This window comes from Zonotrichia leucophrys, chromosome Z, assembly GCF_028769735.1.
Source record: "Zonotrichia leucophrys gambelii isolate GWCS_2022_RI chromosome Z, RI_Zleu_2.0, whole genome shotgun sequence".
Classification (NCBI taxonomy): domain Eukaryota; kingdom Metazoa; phylum Chordata; class Aves; order Passeriformes; family Passerellidae; genus Zonotrichia; species Zonotrichia leucophrys.
This window is the reverse complement of record NC_088200.1, coordinates 34386524-34410400: the sequence shown is the minus strand read 5'-3', so window position 1 is coordinate 34410400 and position 23877 is coordinate 34386524. Positions and strand designations below refer to the sequence as shown.

The 23877-nt window shown below is 37.5% G+C and overlaps 1 protein-coding gene across 1 annotated transcript in view; it reads right to left on the bottom strand.

Annotated features, from left to right (window-relative positions):
* The window catches only part of HOMER1 (homer scaffold protein 1), an 89589-nt gene that overhangs the window by 50464 nt on the left and 15248 nt on the right, over nucleotides 1–23877 (bottom strand). The window contains exons 2-4 of the mRNA XM_064735305.1: nucleotides 14390–14546; nucleotides 8094–8225; nucleotides 3518–3610 (exon numbers count right to left, since the gene is read on the bottom strand). Coding sequence (XP_064591375.1) covers nucleotides 3518–3610; nucleotides 8094–8225; nucleotides 14390–14546 — 382 coding nt within the window. The remainder of the gene's footprint in view (nucleotides 1–3517; nucleotides 3611–8093; nucleotides 8226–14389; nucleotides 14547–23877) is intronic.

The following is a 23877-nucleotide window of genomic DNA, read 5'->3' as shown; positions in this document are numbered from 1 at the left end:
GGAAATAGGAGGTGGCAAAGCAGGGGACCCAGTATTTCAGTTTTATGTAAACATAGTAAGAGGACTGCAAGTTTTTATTACCTAAGGCTCAGTTAAATGGACACCAGATGGTATAGCTATGCGCATAGGTGGTCTTAGAAGTCCCAAAATAGACAACGTCTTTCTAGACCAAAGCCTCCAGACATACCAGATATAGCTAAATTGTGTACTATTATATGAATCTGTCTTCATACAGATGGCTTTAAAGTGCAGGTTCTCTGACACAGAAACAATACACTACTCTTAATCTCGAGAAAGCCCAGGGTACTCAATGGGGCTTACATATAAAAAAGCAGCACCTCTCTTCTAATTTGGTGGTCCAGGCCACTGTCTTTCTCTGAACAAGTAAAGCTCTCTTTATAGTTAAGGTAAATGGTGATATTATCTATTATCTGATATTCTGGAAAATTAAAGTAAAGCCTGCTGGTAGGCAGGTGGAGAACAGAGGGTATTAAAGAAATAGGGAGAATGAAGAGTTTAAAACTAGCACCAGCATTGCTTAGGGGACAAGACACTCCTGCTATAAAGAAACTGCAAATTAGGCTATGTATGGTTTTCTTTCTACCATGTGTTTCCCACACACTAAAAAAAATCCAAAGAACATATTCCATTCCAAATGAAACAAAATATCAAAAAAATGCATGGAACTTGTACTTTCTGGCCATTGAGGTCCTTTTAGGAGCAACACTTTGCTAAAGCACATAACACCTGACAGAATCAACCTAATTTCAGTGGACTTAAGGCAAAATTGCTCTGAAATTTTAAATGGCTAGATTCTGCTAAATATTTGAACTACAAATACATATCAAATTTCTGAGATATTTTTGCTGCTATCTCTTGATTTCTATTTCTCTGCAGTTTCCCAAGTTTTTGCATGGCATTCAGAATTGAAACTCACACGTAGCAGAGATATTTTCAGGCTTGCATCAAACAATAGTGAACAGCAAATGTCTTGTACAGTGTTTTGTTACATTGGTTGTAGAGATATTTCGTAAAGACTCAATCTGTAAGGGCATACTGAGGCAGAAAAGTGTACTTTTACTCTTTCAGAATTCTGCAGCAGGGAGGGTGGGAAATGTACCATATCCAGTACTTGCAGTAACTGATGAATAATAAGGACATTTTTTAAAGCTGTACCAAGAGAAATAAAACATTCTATTTAAGTTTGATGTTTATATTTTCCAGTTTTGATATGCAGTATTTTCCTACTTATTACTAATTTAACACAGAAAGATATCGGCATGTCCAAGACTGCAGAGGGACTGATCCTTTTAGATATCTGAGTTATCATTACAGAGCTCATAAACCTCCCAATGTCCTTCCTGCCAATGCCACCAAAGCTCCACTGAAAAAGCCGGTTTCCTGCAAGACATTTTCTGACCATTAAAAATATCTCCTTCCTCTTACACTCTCATTCTCTGCAATGGATCACTATGCAAGAGGGGAAGAAGAGCTAGAACATGATTCAGAAAGACAGCAATTAATTCAATTGTTTGCCTTGCAGCCACCTTTTAGTAGATGATGAAAATGAGAGCAGGTGCTCTTTCAAATATCTCTATGGTCCCAACTTTCCTCCCTAGTACCAAGCACACATCCTTCTCCCAGCCATAAATCTGACAGAATGAGCCCAGTACCACAGAACTGCTGGAGTTTGTCATGATGCCATTGCTTCTTATCTGTTCTAAACTCTGAAGTTCTTGATTTGATTCCCTTATCTCTACGGAACTAGCATGTGAAAACTACTATGCTCGTGTCAGCACTTGCACTAACTGAATAACTCAGAATAATACACTAGCTTAACAACACAGTGAAAAGCAACGAGAAGAAAAGTAAGGCCTGAATAGGAAATTATGCTTAAGTGTGCCATAATGAAATTGCAGCCCACAATAGGCATTATAGAATCACTCAGAGTAACATTTCTGTAACTGCCTACAGCATAAAATGTTAGGTTTCAACTGTAAAAAGAACTCTGTTCAGGAAAATGAACAGCATTAATAGCTCACTCAGTTTAAGAGAAAGCTTTAACCCTGATGAGTTGCAAGACAAAAGCATCTTATCTCTGAGTGAATAGCTCAAATTTACGATCAAACCATGTAATAAGTCACTCCACGTGACAGCGTCAGATTTAACTTCTGAGTCCAAAATACTAATCAATGTGTCAAAAGAGAAGCATAATAATTTTTTGCCTATAACATCAACTAACTAGAGGCCTGGGTGAAGCACTTCACTGTCTCTAAAGTCAAATGTGTATTTGTGATAAGTGTATAATATTGAAATACATACTTCCATTGTCTCTGTGGAATTTATCAAAAATTCAGAGACAGTAAAGTAAACTTATAGAAATCCCTGCCTTATTTTTCTTCCATTTCATTGGAGTAAGCATTTCCCTATTAACAGCAAAAGCCAGCCTAGTATTTGGGCAAAATGCTTACAGGGAAAACAACATGATGCTTGTTCCTGTTGTATGTTCTGATTTCCACTGACTTCTCTTGGTAGGACACCAGATGTAGCTTTCTGGTAGCAATAAAACTATTTGTGCAGCACACTGCAAACTGCCTGCTATCCTTACTTCATCAAAGAGCAGGAGACTATTACAATAAAAAGCACTGAAAAGAGACTGATTCAATGAAAAGACTCCCCAGAAATAAGGTTCAGTCTACTCAACTCAGGAATCTCTGCTGTTGTTTTAAAGCTATTGTATTCTCCAAGAGAAGAAATTGTATTTGTCTTCACTACTGCTTAAAACAAAACAAAGAGCTAACTGAGTCAAAAATCTTGGGCAGGAGGATTACAGGAGAGATGGGGCATAAAAGCCTCAAGAAGTTTCTTTTTTCAAAGCAAATTCTAAGTATTCATAATTCATTATAGCAATAACTAACGTAAATGTGAACATAGTAACTGACTCTCTGTGCCTAGATTAACTAGTTAGTGTTTTGAGATACCTTTTACAAACTCTTACTATACATCACAGCTAACTGTAACAAAACTCCAGAACCAGCCTGTGAATCTATCATCTTCCTTCAAAGCAACTCGCAAGAGAAAACTAAATAGTAGGAAGTAAGTAAAAAAGGTTTACTGTTTCAACCTTTATTTTTGGTGTAATGATTGTTCTATAAAAGTTATTTACAGTGCACCACCTGGAGTTTTGTGGATACAATAGGAAATAGTACAAAAAGTGTTTAGTATAGTTCATTTACATAATCATGTTTATTCATTTTCTTGGGAAAGCAGAAATAAAGGAAAAGGAATAAAAAACCCACACAATTTTATGAACAACTCCCTTTGATTTGCTTGCAGTACATGTTAAATGTCTTAAAATGCATTTTTAAGACTTCTTGACACTCTTGCTGACCAATGAGAGGATTCACAGTAACTGAGAAATCCCCCCTTAATTTTTAATACATACGTATGTAAAGAACACTAACAATAAGTAGCACAGGCAAGAAGTATGATGCTTCAATCAGGCAATAAGACTCACTTGAGAGGGTGTACTTGTTAGCTCCATCTTTTCATGGGATTTTTCCTTTGCTATTCGCGCAGCTTCTTTGAACTCCTGAAATTTTTCAGCAAACTGAAGGTACATATGTTTAAAGAATAAAAAAAAGAGAAGAGAGAAAGAGTAGGCGTGAAATAATACATTGCATGCAGAACAGAATGCTGTACTGTGCATTTCACAATGTCAAATTTTGTCAGTAATTTAAAAAATTTTTCTCCTTATTAGATACTCATTTAAATGAGTTACACAGTGACATATGTTTCAGGCACTTAATCTTAATACATATCTTAATACACACTCTTTATATGTCAGGAAAATGACAGTGCAAGGAAGCATGATCTGTTGCTGGTAGTTTTAAGAAACTCACCTCAGAGATGGCTAATAATAGGGACAAACTGTCTTGCATAGCTGCTCTCAGATTCTGGTTTTACCCTCCTCAAACAACAAATAATCTCCTTCTGAAGCCCAATGTAGTCACCATGAGCTAGGAAAGCTTTCAATGTACTTTGTTCTTTCATGACTGAAACAATACTGACTTCTTCACAAATTTTAACTGCATTTATAATTTCAATAGGTAATTAGAGAAGAAACAGTGGAAATACTGTGTTCATCTCTAGAACGTTCATTGACATCAATCAAGTTAAAGAACAAATTCATTGAATTAGAACTGCCTATACTGAACACTAAATCATGAAATTGCATATGGAGCTGCCATAATAGGCTTTATTCCTATGCTAAGGCATCTCTTCCAGAAAATAGATAAAGCAGCAATTTAGAAATATATGCCCTCTTAAACCTGAAAGATTAAATTCATTTGTTAAGAATAGGGCCTGGTTTCTCCGGCTGGAAAAAAACTGGCTTCACAGTTCTCACCTTGCCACTACACTAATTGCTAGAGTGGCCACAAATTTGGTTTTGTGTCCTATTTCTTTTATACAGACTATTATCTTAATATGATCAGCTTAAGAGTGAAATGATTCTGCAAACATATCAGAAGCTTCTCCAGCAGCCTCTAAATCTCTTTGGCAGGAGCATATGAAATTGTTTTGCACTCCATGTATATGCAAGGTACAAAGACTGCCTTTTGTGTGGCACAACCTCACCAATTATTTTCAGTCAGAACTTCACTTACTACACAAGACCTAAAAACCTTAGTGTCTTTAAACCTTTTTCTGGCAGGCTACTAGTATCTGAGGACTTTAATTTCTCTCTACTTGGATCCTGTATTTCATTTGTTATATTATTTGAAAGCTTATTTTTCCTGAAAGTTTAACCCAGCATCAAAAACAGTCTCAGAACAGATTATGAAATTGGAAACAGATGATGAAACAGGACACCAGAATCAGATGATACTTTTTTAAGACTTGCATCTAAACCTCAAAATCTCGTGGGTAACCTATTATTTAAATCACTCTTAAGACCAGAGAATTATTAAACGGCAAATATGATTCTGAGGTTTGGAATAAATGTCTGAAGACAAAGCCAGTAATTATGACAGCCACAGAAATATTTTTAAAAAAATCATAGATCAATAGACAGCATTCTAAGAATGAGCCAAAAAGCCCCATTTGGTGGAGACTTTCACAAATTTTCTAGAATTCTTTGAGACAGTCAGGTGATAAATAATAGCTATCTCTTGATAAAATTCCTGAATAACAAAGATGAGTCTCATGGTATGAAAGAAGCTTTCTGGAAGACCACATTTTTAAGGAAAGGATGAAAAATTGTGCATGGCGACTACATAAGGCTGCTGCCAGTATCCATGGTGGCACTTTCCATTTAGCATATTCCTTAAGCTTTATGGAATAAATCAGGTCAGTTAACTCAAGAAGCATACCGTAAAAGGAGTATTTCTTATACATCAGGATACTACCAAAAGCATAGACGTATTCTGAATGGGAAAGTAGTCTCACTTTTTCCTGAAAATGAGAGGACATTGTGTTTCTCCTACTGCAGCAGCAAGAGGGACTCTGCTAACAAATTGTGCTCCTGTGAATATCCTTCAACACAGGTACCTTTCAAGTATCACTGACATCTGATGGAGCAGTCTTGAGATGAATTTGTGGTCTAACATTGAGAAAAGGCCTAGTGAACTATTTAATTAATTTTTCTCTGTACTGTTTGTATGTGAACTTGATTAGAGTGCCATTACTTTTCCATCAGACAGTCTCACTCCACTAATTTCTATTCAGAATAATTGTACAGAAAAGAAGTTGCTATTGTTGCATCAACCCTAGCAATCAGTTCAGAAGGACAGGGGTATGTGAAAAAGAAACAAATAGTATAGAAGTCAAACATGTACTACAAGACATGGAGAAAATTATGTGAGACTAAACAGTTAACTTTATTAGTGGGATTTTTGCATTATTAAACTGTGGAAACTGGTTACAGACTAGAACAACTTTTTTGTGGTTGCAGGCTGCCTTTTGCTCTCTGGAACTTAAAATACTTACAATCCTAAAGTGCTGGCTGTATCAGAGTGCTCTAGTAAACCTGGCTATGATGCACAGAAGTGGGGGTAAGTCATCTGAGGGAGGAACAAAACAAGAAAGAGAATATAGACATATTTCTCTAAAGTTACAGGGCAGATCTAATTTGGGTCTTCTGATTCCCAATCAAACATACCTACCAGCTCCAGTGGCTGAACAGCTTCTAATGTAAAGAAAAATTTTCTTTCCCCATCAATATATTTATAATTTTTAAATAACACAAAAAGTTAAATCTTTAAGAATTTTAGTAGTAGCAACAATTGGCAATTGCAACCCACATGAATATCAGTTTAATAATTAAGATATAATAAAACAGGATCAGTATGCTGAAAAGGGCTCATAGATTCACCATAATCTTCAGAAAAGGTCTGTGACTCAGGATTTTTTAAAATAAATTTCTTTATTGTCCATAAAACAGCAACCTGAGTTAAAAAAAAACACTCCAAAAAAAAGAAATTAGGAAAAAATGTCTACTGTAGCCTTTCAGATTAAATTTTCAACAGCAATATAGAGCTTTATGTCAAAGGAATACTTAAAAGTCCTAGACATCTGTTTGATGGACGTGAAAAGAATGGGATTGAGTGAACTGTAATTAAGAAGGTGACGGAGGGCAAAAGAGGAGTTGAGGTCAAAGATTAAAAAAACCCAACATATTTCCACTGGCAAGGATAACCTAGAGGTTGAAGTCAGGCAAACAGAGTGTATACGACTTCAGCAGGATGCTTTGCCTTCAAAGAATCATCTGTGAATAATAAAAACAAGCTAGTCTAAAAGAGTAGTGAACTAGATTAGCATTTTTGCTAAAGCCATTGAAATATTAAGAGAAGTTATTACCATGTCGGTAAGCAAGTGCTTCTAGGACATACACACCGAATTAACTGATGAGGTTTCCAAGTTCACTGAAGCAATGGTAGGTGCACAAATGCACGTGCAATACCAGAATCACTTGGAAAGTCCTGTGGTTGTGTTGCTTTGTGGAAATGAAAACCAAGTAATTATGAAAGGAAGAAACCTTACAAGTTTGATGCTTGTCCAAATAAAGTAGCTATACTGGGTCTCATTTTAATGGTTTCCTGGGAGGCTGCGCTTATCCTTGGACAGTGACAAATACTTTCTCAAAAGGGCTGCTATGATTACTTTTCCTTCAAACAGCTAGCCACCATTATTCCTTCCTGAACATGTATTTATCTTATTGCACTTATTTTCCAAATATTTTCTTTATTTCAAATATGAAAATTTTCTGCTTAATATAAACACAAGATCTTAAACTGCACAAAAATTCCCCATCTGAAGAAAAAAACCACACTTGTACAGGTTCTTGGACTCATCTACCAGGGCAGTAGCAAAAACAAGTACTGTAGTAAGGATGCTCAGAGGACCTATGCCATCAGTTTGAGAAACAGGGATTTCTTCTTTCCTTGGAATGAGGTCTATTTCCTTCTTGCAGAAGTAGACTAGAAAAGAAACTCATGTATGGCACATACTGCTTCAGCAAATATTTCCACTTCTGCATTCCAGCAGAAAATGTATTTTTCTTTTATACTGAATATATTTCCCACTAGCTTTACTTTGAGGCTGCAAGCTTTGAAATAACAGTAATTTGAAGTACTACGTAGTAGAAAAGTGAAAGTGAATGCAGCCTAAAAGACAAAAACGCATCTGAAGATTACAAACACTTTTTTTGTAGGAGATCCAAATACACAAGAAACACCAAATTGTTTATTTCTTTAAATTCTATCATAGAAAAACTGTAATGGAAGAACAAAATTTTTGTTTTTAAAAGAAAATTTTTTAAGAAGAAAAACCTAACAAATCAGTAATTAGAAAGCATTAGCAATATAAAGTGTAATAGGCTTCAATCTCTCTCCTTTTCTTCATCAGTTTGAAGAAAATTTGCAGATCACACTTACTCCTGTGCTTTTTACATTATAGGGACTGACAAGGAACAATTTTTTGTAATTATTTTTAAATAACAACAGTAGTGAGTACGGAGTCAAGACATAGTGAGCAGGAATGAAATACACTTAAGTAGCCTCACTAGCTGAAGAGTTGCCACTGGTCATACTTACTTTTGAAAGGTGATGTTCAGATGAAAATCCCAAGCCATAGACTGTATTCGCCCTGCTGTCTGCCCACTGGCCAAACTTCTGGGATGTTTTAGTAAATGTCATGTTGGGGGTGATGGTGCTGTTTATTATTGCCTGAAAAAGGTAATAACTGTAAAAATGGGCTTCATGGTTTTTATTTATTTCTAAAGACAACTCATAATTGAAAATGTCAATATTGTAGACAATTATCTGAATATGCTGAACGACACACACGCTGGGAACTAGGAAACAGTTTTCTAATTCAATGCCAGATAGAATTGGAAAGGCATATTTTTGCATACATTGTAAGGAGGAAATAGATAGGGAGGGGGAGTAGGCATCAATTCACAATTGCATGCAGTCCTTTAAAGTTTCTACATATAAGGTCAATCAAAGTCCCTTTTTGTCTCGCACTTGTATTTTTTTGTCCCTTAAGGCAGTGCCTCTCCAGTTGCCTGTCAACTCCACTACTGCTCTTCCCCCACCCATGTTGCAGATGAGATTCTCACTGAAAAACTCTCAATAATACAAAGGAGCACATTTTGTTTTTAAATCTCAGTTCTACAAGAGTCTGTTTCCTTTATACACATACAAGCAAGGCTAACAATGGCAGGGTCATACACCAACTACAGAAGTGGAGCTACTCTAGTTTTAATTTTTCTTCTCTAATTCTTGTTCTTGTATCTACAGGATGTAAAAAATATCATCCTCCAGCATGTAAGTTCTGATAATATAAACACAAAATTAAATTACTAGGTGATATGCTGGTTCTACTAAAAACATTTTAAGTTTCACTGTGGATTTCAACAGTATTTCCATCACATTAAAGAGTACATATGTGAAGTGCAAACTGTAGAGATGGGAAGAATGTAAGACTGTTTTCTCAGAATACTGACTGAGAAACTTTAACATCACAGAGACCAAGTACTGCTCTCCTAAGACGAAAATCCTTTAAAGCCAAAATCAATCTATACTACTTGAGTTATATGGACTTCTAGATGGATAGAGAAATAAGTAGTTATTTAAAGGAGTTTACTTTGCACCCTTTGTTTTTGCGGAAAGATTTGAGTACCACTGGAGCACAGCTACCACCAAATTAAAAATTTCTATTAATTTTACAGGGCAAGCCTGAAAAAATTACAGCTGAGGGGCCAGCCAAGCTCACAAACAGCACCCATGTTCATATGGTGATTCTCAGATAAAGTAGTGGAGACGAGTATTGCAAGAAAGTTCAAAAGCATACATTTCAATGCAACATGTAGAAAGACAAGCAAAGATACTGCAGCACAGATAAATTTAACAAAACTCTTTCTTGGTGACTTTGGCAGCTTTGCTATACTCACCATTAATGAAGATGAGCAAATCTGAACATAGTCAATTCTTTCTGATAATTTTTGTCCCTAAATACAAATTTTGCCTACTGTGAACAACTCCTTGAAAATTCTGGAATGCCTGAAAGCTTACATTTGAGCCAGGAAGCCTCATCAGATCAAAGACAGGATTTGCTGCGTGACCAGAAAATGGAGAACTATCTCCAGCATTGTCTGAAAGACATCCCTCTATACATCCCTCTGTATGAACATCTCTGTATGAGATGTTCATACAGAAGCTGCTTAGTGAAGTCACTGGTACACTAAACATTATTCTCTTTTTTTCAGGCATAAGGTTTGGAGCATACATAAAGCCATCAGATTCCTACTTGCACTATCACCTCCAACTGACCACCTAGAAAACTGCTGTCTACAGCATATAGGACAAAAGAGAGAATGTGAGACAGGACTTCTCAGAAAAGAGGTGCTCTGGAACTCTTTTTTACTTGTATGCTTATCTTCTTTTGCACTATTAGTGCTTGGAAGCCCACATTTGAAAAACCCAGGTGGAAGCCCAGAATAGAGCTGTGCAAGTTCATTTAATGCTCAATCTCACTTCCTGTGGAAGCTGTCAACAGTACTATCCTTGAAATTAAACATCCTAGGGACTGTGTAGGACAGATTCCTCAATTCAGAAGAGGACTCCAATGCCAGACAGCTAAGACCTCCAAGCAAAACACAGGTTTAAAGCGTCCACAGCTGCCATTTCTTGCAGTGACAGCAGTATAGCTGGCTGCAGCTTAACCCAGTCAAAACAGAGAAATGCTTCTGCTGACCACGTGACAGACTCCACCATGGAGAACCTGAACAGGGTGCCTGGTCCAGAATGGGACAGCTTTTTTAACAGCAGTCTGCAATAAGGCTGGGTTACATTGACTGTCAAATTGCTTTCTTCCAGAGAGAAAGGCAGGAAGAAAGCTTCAAAAGTAATTGTGTTGAGAGAGAGTTGGCTGTGATTCTTTTCTTTATCTTCCAAGAGAGAAAAGTAAAGAGGTTTCAAGTAAGTAGATAGCATTACCCCAGACTGGGGTAGTGCTGGGACTGGGAAGACTGGGAAGACTACATTCAGATGCCAGTGATTAAAAAAAAAAAAAGGCCCTTTCACTGAGCTTACCATGAGTTTACCAATTTTACAATGAAATTAAAAGCCTTAGTATGCTAGGTTTCTCACATCCAAAACTATGCTTTTAAAAGTGTAATGCTAGAGCATCCTACAAATACACTCCAGTGTCAGATACCTCTGGAAAAAACTAGATAGCAAGACTTTGTATATTTAACTTAAAAAACCATATATTTTTAAAATAAAAATTTATAATTAAGCCTGTCCTGTCCATTCAAATGCGTACTGCTTTAACTGCTCTCCTCCAATCCAGATTTCACTGCATAGTTATCCATATAACAAGTGTCAAATATTTCATCAACTTCCAAGAATGCTGTTTCCATAAATGAACAAGAGGATCTTAAAAACAGAACAGTCAATCTGACAGGAAAACATTTAGCTTTTGAAGAAAACTGATTTAGTTATCTTCAGGCTTTTTTGGAATTATAAAATAGCTTTCATGTTTCCATTTCATATTACTTTAGCGATGAGAAAATAGGGCATGTGTCTGAGCTGTTCATTTTATGAGCTGCAAACCTAACGGCTGCAAGATATATAGGAGTGGTCAAACACAATTTTGTCTTGTGCTTAAACTAATGGCAGTAATAATTTAAGATACCGAACTTTCTAACTTCTTCAAAGGAAAATCACTGAACACTTGTGTGTACAGGTCTCACTTAAAACATTTACTGAGCATTTAAAAATTGTCACTTTAAAGTGAGACAGTGATTAAAATAACAAGATCATCTGCAGTAACACTGCTGGGAGACTTGACTGAGTAATAATATATGCAAGGTTCATGGAACGTCCAGACTGGGAAACCACTCTTTTCCAGAGTCTTCTCTGGTTCTAGATTAATATGAAATTTAAGTTTATCTTCCTGCTTGGTAGCTGAGAAAAAAAATTATCAGAGAGTTAACTAGTAAAGCAAGAACCACACTACACTTGGTCTCTTCCTTTTCTCAGCGATGGCAAGAGACAAAATGCAAAAGACAGCAGGACTCAGAATAATCCTGACATCTGCCTGTACTATTACTGGAGAAACAATGGAAGCTTTGTTCAATCACCCAGGAGAAAGAAGTACTAAAACACATTTTCCCAAGGATCTCTGAAATGAGTATATAATTAATGAGAACTGAGAGCCTTAGCAACAACTGCTCAATGTTGTCATGCCATACTACATAAGAAATCTTATTTTTCAGGCTTTCTTTTGAATCTGGGACTGGTAGGAGAAAAAAGTCACATATAAGATATTTACTCAAGAGGTCAGAGGAACCAGATTCAAGTTCAATCAGATTACTTGCATCAAGTTTTCTCTGCAATGGGCCACAGGTCTCCTAATATTGTCCATGACTATAAAATATATAGCCTGTACACTGAATATTTTATGGTACTAGAATACTTTTTGTAGTCAAGATAGAGGGACATACATGATATCTGGTGCAAGATATCTCAAGAGGAGACTGTAGCTTAGGAAAATATTACACAAAATGCATTAAAAGTAAGCGGAAGTAGTGTCTGTAGGAATTGTCTTGGCTAAATCAAGCTCAAATAAGGAAAAAACCTCCCTCTTTCAAAATTAACCAAAGACCCCATAAGTAAATTCAGGTTGGAAACTGCAATGCACATGTTTTTAAATGTGCTATTGTTTTCAAAAAGAAAGATTTATTGACTCTTAGATAACCAGTAGAGAAGTGAAATTATATCCAGGAATACTTCTGAAATGCACCAACCTAGAGAGAGAAGGGTGCGGGACAGAAACATGATTACCTCTCAAATCTATAGTATACCTCTCTCCAGCATTCCTACTGCAGAAATATACATGTGAGCTTACTTACTGACTTACTGCTCAGTGTCTGAGAACTGAGCACATCATTCTCTTCACTCTACAAACCCAAAGGATGCTGTAAACCCCACCAGCAACCAGGGGTGCAATAAAACATGGCTGGATCTGTTCCCACTGAGGGAGGGGTGTGACAACTTCAAAACCAGTAGGGTTTGACAAGTGGTTTTGGCCACTGGCAACATGTGCATTATCAGCAGTGTTACTGACACCCAGCTATATACCATACAGCAAAGACTCTCTCTGGTACACTCAAACTTAAAAATGTTTTATATTTACATTTAACTCTTTGCACATACAATATTGTACATAAACAGACATGCTAAAAAAAAAAAAAAAGGATGGAGTTTTAAGTAAAAATAAACTAACTGTCCGGGAATCATGCTGGAAACCCACTTAAAATTCTTCCCCGTGTCCCTCTGCTATTCACCTGCGTACGTTTCAGAGCAGCGTGGTAAATGCCTGAAAGAATGGGACTCTCTTAACCATGACTGGGATTCTAGATCTTCACCTAAGACTTGGATGAAAACATTATTAGGATTGCAGCACTCACAGACTAAATAAAAGCGATGAACTGAATTATCAATGTACCTTGCCATTAGTACTGGGTGTAGAGAGAATGCTGCAGCAGACAAAAGAACAACTAAATAGGTGAACAATTATTTGACAATTTAATTCAGCCGGCACTCAGCAGGAGTTGCAGCATTAGGATTAAGGTGGAGGAACCCCAGTGGATGTCAGAATAAGGATTTTCTCCAGATCATTTTATAACTGGTACTCTTGATTTCGTACATCATCTAGTTCCAATCCCAGTGTCTTTATTCATTAATACTGACTCAAAAGTTATTTTAATTATTTGATAGAACTAATTGAATCTTTTGAAGGAAGGCTGAGAAGGAAAAAAAACAAAGACAAAGCTGAAAAAAATCTGGTAGGCTCTGATGCCAGTCTCAGCCACTTCAAGCAGAGATTTTTGACTATGAGATCAATTTCTATATACTTTTCCTGATAGAAAATCTCCTTTTACATTTAAAATAGCAAAATTCTGGATATTTTAAAAAATGCAGAGCAATAATTTTCAGCTTTCAATAAGTAAGCATAAAATCTCTGTGAATACTGCCATGATTTTAAGAGAGTACTTAATTTCCAATCATTGTGAACTGATGTATTTCCAAAAGCTTCAAATGAAAGTCTCTGTAAAGGATCACAACTTTTGATTACAGACTGTGTATCTTTAATGCCCTAAATGTAGAGTTTTCTGCTACACTGTTTGTGAAGTTACTGTTATTATAGTTATGTGGGTAGAAACAGTCAAGGATTTTCTGCATGTCAAATTAATTTTTAGACATGTTTTACAAGAGGAGCAGCTCAGCGCAATATCCTTTCTAGTTAAAACAGAGAAAAAACCCAAACCAAACCAAACCAAACAAAAAACCACCCACACAAATCCCCTACTAAAACCAAACCAACTGAGTCTAGATAAAAGCTTACCATTTATTAGGTAGGCTTTATTAGGAGGCAATCCTCGCATTTTCTACAGCAAAAATTGGAAGATTATATAACAAAGGATTTACTAAGTGATTATGGCCACTGAACAGATGTCCTTCATAAAGCTGAAGCTAATTACATTCATAAATGACTGAGTACAGAAATGAAAACAAGTTATTGTAAACCTATGAGTACTTTCTGTACAATTTTTGTCTTTTTATCCTTCTCATAGCATTATCGAAGGCACAGGTCACTACCTCAATTCAGCAATAATTATAGACGTCAACACAACTACATGGAAAACAGAATTTACAAATAAACACTTAAAACACATGATGAGGCAATGTTACCATTTTAAAACGTCAGTAGTCTTTTGCTCAGATGATACAAACATCTGGGAAGAAACATGAAGAACATCAAACTAGAAAGTAGCAGCAAAAATGCTTCAGACAACTAGGTTTTCTGATATATATTTTACCTTTGAGCCATCCAAACTGATTATCCTGTAGACATTTCTTGTGCTGTCATAGAAGTAGGACACAGTAACAGCATGCTTGCTGGTGGGAACCCAGTTCTTCTTAGTGTTTGGGTCAATCTGGAAGACATGAGCTCGGGTGCTGAAGATGGGTTGTTCCCTGAAGGAAAGAGAGAAGAAGTAATGAATTTAATCTGTACACACTATCATTGCACACAAGCCATCTGCCAGTTGTGTCCATTTGGATGTACACAAGTTACTCTGTAGAATAAACCTTGCCTGATGACTTCGGTATGTGCTGCTGCATAGAGCAGGTAAGTTTGTTTATACATATTTGCAAGAAAAACTCAAGTCTTCTAAGGCAAAAATCAACATCCAGTTGTGGAGTCAGATAAACACAGACATCTCTAATACAGATTCAGCACCATCCCATCCTCTCCCCCGCTCTTTACTGCCCACCTATCCCTCAAAACTAAATGGCGTTACTGCATGTGTAACTTCTCTCATTACACTGCACACTGCAGAATGTGCATAACTTCAAGTCCACTTCTTCTCCGAAATCTTCTAATACTCTGATTATTCTCATCAATTTTATGCCACAATCTGGATCTGAACTGGTTGATCCAATGCAATTACTCTAAAACTAACATTAATTAAGGCCAGGAACATGTGTTGTGAATCCCTCATTCTCTGGAGATTTATGCCTGAAAGTGTAAAGGTATTTACCAACATTAAATAATGTATGAAATACACTTTAAATTGTAAATTACTTAGCAAATAAAATTACATGAGGCAAAAAACCCCTCTTATTATAATTTAGAAATTACAGCATTTTTCCCCATGACCACTACCAGGACGCACAACATTGCACAGAAATCTAAATACATTTTAATATCACTAAGATGGCGATAAGATGGCCTTCTACAAAAGAGTGACTGTATCAGTAGAGAAGAGGAGGGCTGTGGATGTCAGTTGTCTGCACTTATGTAAAGCCTTTGACACATGCCCTACAACATACTTCACTCTACATTGGAAGAGGTGGATTCAATGAATGGACATTTCGGTGGATAAGGAACTGGTTGTGCCGTCACATGTAGAGGGCAGTGACTAATGGCTCAGAGTCCCAATGAACATCAGTTTTGGTATGTTCATCAATGACAGAGAATGGAACTGACTGCACCCTCCACAAGTTTACACCTGACCCCAAGGTGAGTGGCACAGCTGATGCACCTGAGGGACAGCATGCCATCCAGAGAAACCTGGACAAGCTCTAGAAGAGGGCCCATGGGAATCTCATGAGGTTTAACAAGGTCATGTGCAAGGTGCTCCCCGTGGGTCAGAGCAGCCCTGGCACCAGCACAGGCTGGGCATGAACAGATCCCAGCAGCCCTGCCCAGAAGGAATTGGGGGTGCTGGTGGCTGAGAGGCTGGACCTGCCCCAGCCATGGGCACTGCCAGCCCAGAGAGCCACACGTGTCCTGGGCTGCATCCAGAGCAGGGTGGGCAGCAGGGCAGGGAGGGGATTCTGCCCCTCTGCTCTGCTCTGCTGAGACCCCACCTGCAGGGCTGCATCAGCTCTGGGGGCACAGCACAGGAGGGACAGGGACCTGCTGGAGGGAGTCCAGAGGTCACAAAGATGATCAGAGGGATAGAACAAATCTATTATCAAGGAAGGCTGAGAAAGCTGGAGTTGTTCAGCCTGGGGAAGAGGAGACTCTGGGGGGACCTTACAGCAATCTCTCAGTACCTATTGCGGGGCTACAAGAGCGGCAGTAGAGGCACTTTTTTTACCAGGGCATGCAGCAAGAGGACCGAGGGTGATGGCTTCAGACTGAAAGAGGGCAGGTTTAGATAAGACATTAGGAGGAAATTCTCTACCCATTAGGAGGAAATTCTCTACCATGAGGCTGGTGAAACACTGGAACAGGGTGTCCAGAACAGATGTGGCTGTTCCATCTCTGGAAGTGTTCAGGGCCAGGCTCGATTGGGCATTGAGCAACCTGGTCTAGTGGAAGATGTCCCTGCCCATGCAGGCAGATTGGAATTGGTTATCTTTAATGTCCCTTTTAATTCAAACTATTCTACAATACTGTAGTTGTCAGTTTAAGTTTAGCTACATTTTAATGACAAACTGATTGCTATATTTTTTTAAGGAATGCTGCCATCAAATTCCAAAGATACTAAGCACCAGGACTTCAGGTTGAATTTAACTTTTTAGGTATTTTGACTCTTAATTTCAGGGTATGAAAAATTATATCCTTTGACCTGCCCTCATTTTATTTTCAGAGGTATGTTTTCAACACTTTTTTCCCCCAAAATAAATTCCCACAGAATTTTAGGTACTTGTAGTCAAAGGGGTTTAATTTGACCTCACTCAATGAACTATCTCTATTGCTCAGCACGAAGAGCAGCTTTCAGTAGTAGAACTGTATTACTCAGCTGGGAGTCAAGATTCCTAGAAGTTCACTAGATGACAGACATGGTGTTCTCCTATGTTGGGTGTTGGATGAAATGACAGAAGTATGCAGAACAGATCAGAGACAGCAAAACAGATTTTCAGTGAAAGATGAAGAAGAAGGAAGGGAAGGCCAATGGGATCAGTGCACATGCTAGTTCTCCACAGAAATCTACCCTCAGCTTCAATTCATCTTTTCCTTGTAAATCACCAAGGTTGATTTCCTTGTAAATCAGCCACTAGAGGAGGTTGCATAGCTGTTTCCCTGATCCAAATCTCTTGCACGCGAATGTTATGCAAAGGTGACTGGCATTCATAGACTTTTTGTTTAACAGAACAAACTAATTCTTTTTGCTCTTTTGAATATCTAAAATTACTTCTTCAATAATACTTTGAAGAAGTATGATTGAAGAATCATACTTCAGTTGTCTTCAACATTAGATCTATTTTATAATTTACCTCCCAGTTAAGCATATGCCAATATCAAGGGGATGCAAATTAACATAATGCACCAGCTCTTTAACCCTGGAAAATTAAAGAGCCCATCAAAAATGGGAAACAATCTTAGAAGCCTGCCAATTGTTTTGATGAATATTGACATTGAAAGGAAATTATAAAGGTTCTGACCATGTTACTGATAGATCAAAGAAGATCTGAATCCAGGACATAGATGTATGTGGTTAATGATGTGTGGTTAATGAATATGCATTTTACCAGCACTGATGCTCAGTTCACTCCCAGTACAGTATATCACACAACTGGGACTTTCAGTATATCACACAACACACCACAGGTTAGGAATTTAATATGTAAAAGGTAGATGAGTACTATATAGCTGAAGTGAGTGTCAGTGAAAGTCAACTGTTCAGCCCTGGGATGCTGCTCTCCAGCACTGTCATCATAAAAATCTTCCACAGCTCCACCAAAATATCCTCAATTTGTTTAATGAGGTGGCCTGCATGTTCCTGTTGATTGCTCAGCACTACTGCTCAAGACAAAGCAGAGCACTTTGCAGGGCAAAGTGTGGGTCTGGCATAGACGGTATAGTTAGATATGGAACAGTAAAAATCAAGCTAACCTACACTTCTTTAATCCCTTCTGATAAAACCAGAGTTACAGTATTTTCTTTCCATGCCCAAAGTACAGCTTTACTGAATGACAAGCTGTCTTCGCTCTGTGGAAAAAGCATAGTGCCCTTTGTTAAATGAGTTGGATAAATCATGATTTTGCCAGATTACTAGAGTAATTAGGATTTTTTTCTGACAAAGACACCAAACTTCTGATGACTCTAGAATTAGACCACTGTTTTGACACTTGACAATGAAAATTTATAAAGATTATTTCTGCAAGCTAATGGAAGTTATGCACTATATATCTACATGATTACATGTGTAATAGAACCAGTCACTGATGCACCACTGAAGCCCTTCAAAGCTGCTATACAATTACATCACCTGCACTTTTCTGTAGCAACATATTATATAGAGCTACTTAAATTTTAGATTTCCTACATCCGTGAACATGCAATACATAATGTATAAAACATGTAAAAATATTTGCAACTGTAGCCAATACATCTTCACATAAAGGTTTTGCTCTTCCATTATCCACATAAGGACACGATGCCCTCCCAGTCTGGAAGTTTCAATCAATTCAGCTGAAACAATATTAATTTTAGGAATATGAGATAGGAAGATAGCTTCCTCTTTGCCTTCCTAGGTGGTCAAACAATTAATATGTGTTTTTTTAAATTATAATATATATTTCCATCTATAAAAAAAGGTCTTCTATTTTTCACAGGATCACAGAATAAGCTGAGTTGGAAGGGATGCTAAAGGATCATTGAGTCCAACTGTTGCCTGCCCTGCATAGCACCATCCCCTCCATAAGAAGGTGAGAAAGGAAGAACATCTTTAAAGAAGAAAAATCAATCCTGTTAAAAAAACAAACCGCCCTACCAGTTTTTTACTCTTCCCTCTCTTCTCTTCCCCTTTCGGCTTTCTCTTCTTTTTCTTTCATTATCAGAAGGTATTCAGTACTCATTAAAGGCATTAATAGGAACTAAGAGGAGAACTCCACACTAATTACAAAGCAAAGTAATTCATTTTTCCAGAAATATACTGATGCTGAACAAAAAGAAAACAAACTAACAAGAATGCCATAGTAACACAGTTTGACTATTAGAAATGTCCGCTCAGGCATGGTAAAAACATTAAGGCTCATATCCTGCTGTTCTTAATTGCCTTAGGCTGCAACATTAGGGTGGTCAGACAAAGACTAACAAGAAATAAGTGCCAAATCCTCCTGGACCCAAGGAGCAATGTGATGAGTAAGAAAGCATAATGAGTATCACTTTAGCAGGCAGAGTCATAACAGGCTTTTCTATAACCAATACAGAAATTTATTCATTGATATTCATTGATCAATCCTAAGCTAAACTTAGGTGATAAAGCTAACTAACAGTTAGGTTTACTAACAGTTGAATGAATAGTTTCAAACCACTCTTTCCCTTTTGACATCTTTACACAGTCTTTACAAAAAAAATGCAGACTGCTAATATAGGAAGCGTTACACTAATCAAAGATTGCATAAAAGAAGCTAAGTTAGTATAGAAGGTCAGAAAGTACTTTCCTTGCTAATTCATAATTAAGATATGTTTCATTTTTTTAAAAAAATCTCTATTCTTCAACATCTGGTACTTCTACAGCACTAGTGGTGAAGAACTCTTTTTCCTTATTTCTTTCCTCACACTATTGCTTACCATGATTCTAAAATTACCTTGAATGCTATAAAACCTATAATTTCTCAAGACTGGGATTCCATTATCTTAGTTATTCTAAAAACAATAAGGCCACTGAAAAGAAAGTACGAACCTCTACAACTTTACTTGAGGTCCTACATTCCTCCTCTTATGGAGTGCTAATGATGCTAAAAAACATATTAAAAATTAGATACAACCCTCCCTTCCTCCTCCATACAGGGCTAAATTGACAGTGCTTTGGCAGAGAAGTTGCTACACTACATAGGATGAGGTAACCCTGTATGGACACAAGACCAGGCCAGGATTGCAGATGAAGACAAAAGAGACACAAGCAATGACTCTTAAGCAAGAGCTGGAGTGAAGAGCTGCCCAAGCAGAAGCAGACAGCAGACAGCAGATACCAAAATTAGGAAACACTGAGTGACTGTGGCTTATGGGGAACTGAGTTTTTTTAAAAAAAGGAACTACCACGGGCAATGCCTGCTACCTGGAAGTTTTAAATTTCTCAGCAGAGGTACTTTCCCCAAACAGTAAGACAAAAAGGTAATGAACAAACATGTGTGATGGAGTGTTCTTACTCAGCTCAGTTTTGATAGTGAAAATTCCATGAGATTCATGTCCAAATCTATTTCTCCACAAACTCCAATGCATTATCCAGACTTCCTGGCTTTGATGCACATGGAGTCCACATACAAGACTGCTTTCAAAACAAGTCAAACAAAATGTGCCTTGGTGATTTTTTCTTGTTGTAAGAAGTGCAAGATTTCATTCATCAGGTTTCATAAAAAGAGTTTCAGAGGAAGATAATGCTGCATGCAGGCAAAAACAGGGCAATATCCCTGTGCTCAAAATGGGAGCGCAGCCACACTCCAAGCTGACTGGAGTGGTGGAGACTGAACAAAAAATGTACTGTCCTCATGCCATTAGAGCCCTAGACACAGCCAGACCTTGCCACATGACAGACGGCATGCTCAGCACTGTCTCTGGCAGTTGAGGACTGCAAACCCCCACAGTAGGCATATTTTGCAGGTAGTCATCTTGCACACACCGAATTCCAAGCCTCTGCAATAGCTGTCACCCAAGGAAACTTCTCCCCAGGTCAGACAACATGAACACTGCACATGGTATTTCAGGCATTTGCTGATTTAGGAGAGGACAAAGACCTTTTTGCTTTTTCCACATGTCATCATACTAATCCCACAGCTTTTTCCCAGTGTCCTGCTAACTATTCTCCCCTAGCTTGTTTCTGAAGCTGTAGCAAGCTTTTGTTACTCTAAGCAGCTTGAGAAGAGATTCCTGAAAAGAAATTAGGAGACTGATTAAAAGTGCAACTATAGTCAAAACCACTTAATAAACTACAGCATCCAAACACAGTCAGTGTTGTTTAAGGAGTATAAGTCAACAAGCAAACAGGAAACCACAGTTCAAAGCAACAGGAAACCACAGAATTTTCCATGTTCATAAAAATGCTCTGAGATCTGATAAAAATTGTATACATTTGGGGAAAAGTATTGCACAACATTGGCTTCCAATGTATGGAGACTGTTCTGAAATGTAATCCTTTTCTGGATGGCAAATAACTGACAATACCATCTTGAAGATAAAATTATGAAGTTGAACAAACACACTCAGTGCACTTGTGTAATGACTATGACTTCAGATTTTTCTTTCTGTCTTACACACAACTTTCAGGTACAATGTATATATACAATAACAACTTTCATATCTCAAAACAAGCTTTGAGATAGTAAAAAAGTGGAAGTTACAATCATGTAACCAAATCAAAATCTCTCCCATCCCACCAATGGTTTATCTAGTTCTACATCCACATTCTTAGACTTGTTCTTGCTGTTATGTTTTGGTTTATTTGAAGTCAGCAAATGTTTACAAAGTTGCTACAAAAAAGCTTGTTTTTTATATGCAGTTATCAGTTAATATGTGTAACTGCCTATTTAGCTATAAAGTTCAAACTATAAGCTTTACAGACTGTGCTCTGTAGCTATGTAACACTGCACAGGCAGTGCCTTCAAGCACTTTCTAAGCTGTTTTATTTCTATTTAAGAATCAGCCATTAGTATTAAGATTTTTAAGCACTTAGGAGTTAGCACAGCATCACAAGAAATAACTGCCATTTTTCAGGATTTGAGGGGAGCAAAATTTTCTAGAGACTTTCACTAAACCTGTTAGGTTAAGTAAAAAATACATTCACCTTTGCCAGAAAAATAATTGTATACTGTCTCTTACGTCTGCAAGGACCTGAAGTTTTAACCAATTTGTTTCAGCTTGAAGTAGAATATTGCACAGTATTTAAAGAGAAATAAGGTATAGGAAGTCAGTAGAAAATAATTTAGTGATTACCAGAAATCTATTATCTTTCAAATGTTAGTGCTTGTATAAAGACTAGTGAAAATCTGTTATCCATTTGGACAACAGAGGGAAATGTTGCACTCTATTTTCATACCCGAATACCTCACACTTTTGAAAAGGAAAAAAAACCCAATAAAAACCCTAAACAACAACCTTGCAACATTTCACTGTGGGCTAAGGAGTATATAGAAAATATGTATGTATACAGCTAAATGCAAAGAATATAGTTTTATACAAACCACATTAAATTTGATGCCTATGAGCAGACAGAGCTCTGCTTAAAGTCAGCAACTATAGACTTCCATTAGCAGAAAAACTGTTCCCTTGAATTATTGCATCAATTAATAGAAGTTTTATATTACACAGCCAACAAGTCAGGAAAGCACATAACTTCAAATATTTCTGAAATCAATTCCTTTTGGTAACATTTTGGCACATCCACTAAGATGGATGACATCTTCAGAAGGGTAACAGAGCTGGTGAAGGGACTGGAGCAGAAGTCATATGAGGAGCAGCTGAGGCAGCCAGGGGGATATAGCCTGAAGAAAAAAAAGAGACTGAGGGGAGACCTTATCACTGTCTACCACTATCTCAAAGGAGGTTTTAGCCAGGTGGGGGTCAGTCTCTTCTCCTGGGTAAAAAGTGATGGGATGAGAGGAAATAGCCTCAATTTGCACCAGGGGAGGTTTAGAGTACGTATTGAGAAAAAAATTATTTATGGTAAGGGTTTATCAAGTAGGGTGCCCAGGGAAGTGGTGGAGTCATCATTCCTGGAAGTGGATATGGCACTTGAGGACATGTTTTAGTGGTGATCATAGTGCTGGTTCTAGGCTGATTGTTGGACTTGGTGATCTTACAGGTCTTTTCCAACCTCAACAATTCTACAATTCACAGGTATGCAATCCTATAAAATAGTCTGTTTGGGGAACAAATGGATGACTCTATATGTACCAATCTCAACCAAATACTCAGGAAGCCCACACACAGTACCTTCCAGAGAAGGAAGGGAAAGAAAAGAGGTAGGAGAGTTTCATACAAACAGGCAGTATAAGACAAACACGGACAGCATTTAAAATGTGTGTGTATTGCCATCACATAAAATCCCAAGAGTTAGGATTACCATATCCCGGGAAATATAGCTCTTGCTACTGAACAAACATGAAGACAAAAGAGAAAGTTTACCTAACCTCATTCCTCTTCCATCTGAGCTTACAATTCGTGAGGGACTCATGAAGCATCTTAGTAAACTTTAGAAGAGCAAAGAGCTTTTTCCACAGCACAGATTTACATTGAGCTGTAGGGACAGCACAGACATTACAGTCTCACAAATTCAGTAACATCAACAGCATGGAAGGTGGCAGAGTTGCAAAGTTGAGGATAAATCAGTGCCCACTACTTAAAATTAAGGCTTATATAGTACAAAGAAAAATCCCAACAAAACTCTTAAATTTTTGGTATAATGATAGTGAACATGGAGCTCTTTACACTAAAGATTAATAAAGCTACCTGTAGGTTATGCATAGGGAAGTGTTAAGCAGATTTAAAAAAAAAATGAAGGAAAATAAATACTGGATTTGCTTTCACTTCTGCAATTCTCTGGGTTTGTTTTAAGTGCCTGCTCTCCAGTGCCCCCATATTATTGTATGCTGCTTATATTGTATGCTGCTCAAGTTCAGCAAGTAGGCAACCAGCTGAAGTGTTGCATTCACAGCAATAATTCATCACTGACTGTGAAAGTTACTCCCACAGCTGAATGATGGTCCATCTCTCTAAGGTTTTCCTTTTTTTGTCCTTCCACATGACCTTGAAAAGCTCATTTGCATAGCAGGAATCCAGGGAGAGTTCTGGGGAAAAAATGAGGTAACAAAAAGCATATTATCAAGTACTCTGCTTTATCTTCCTAAAGCT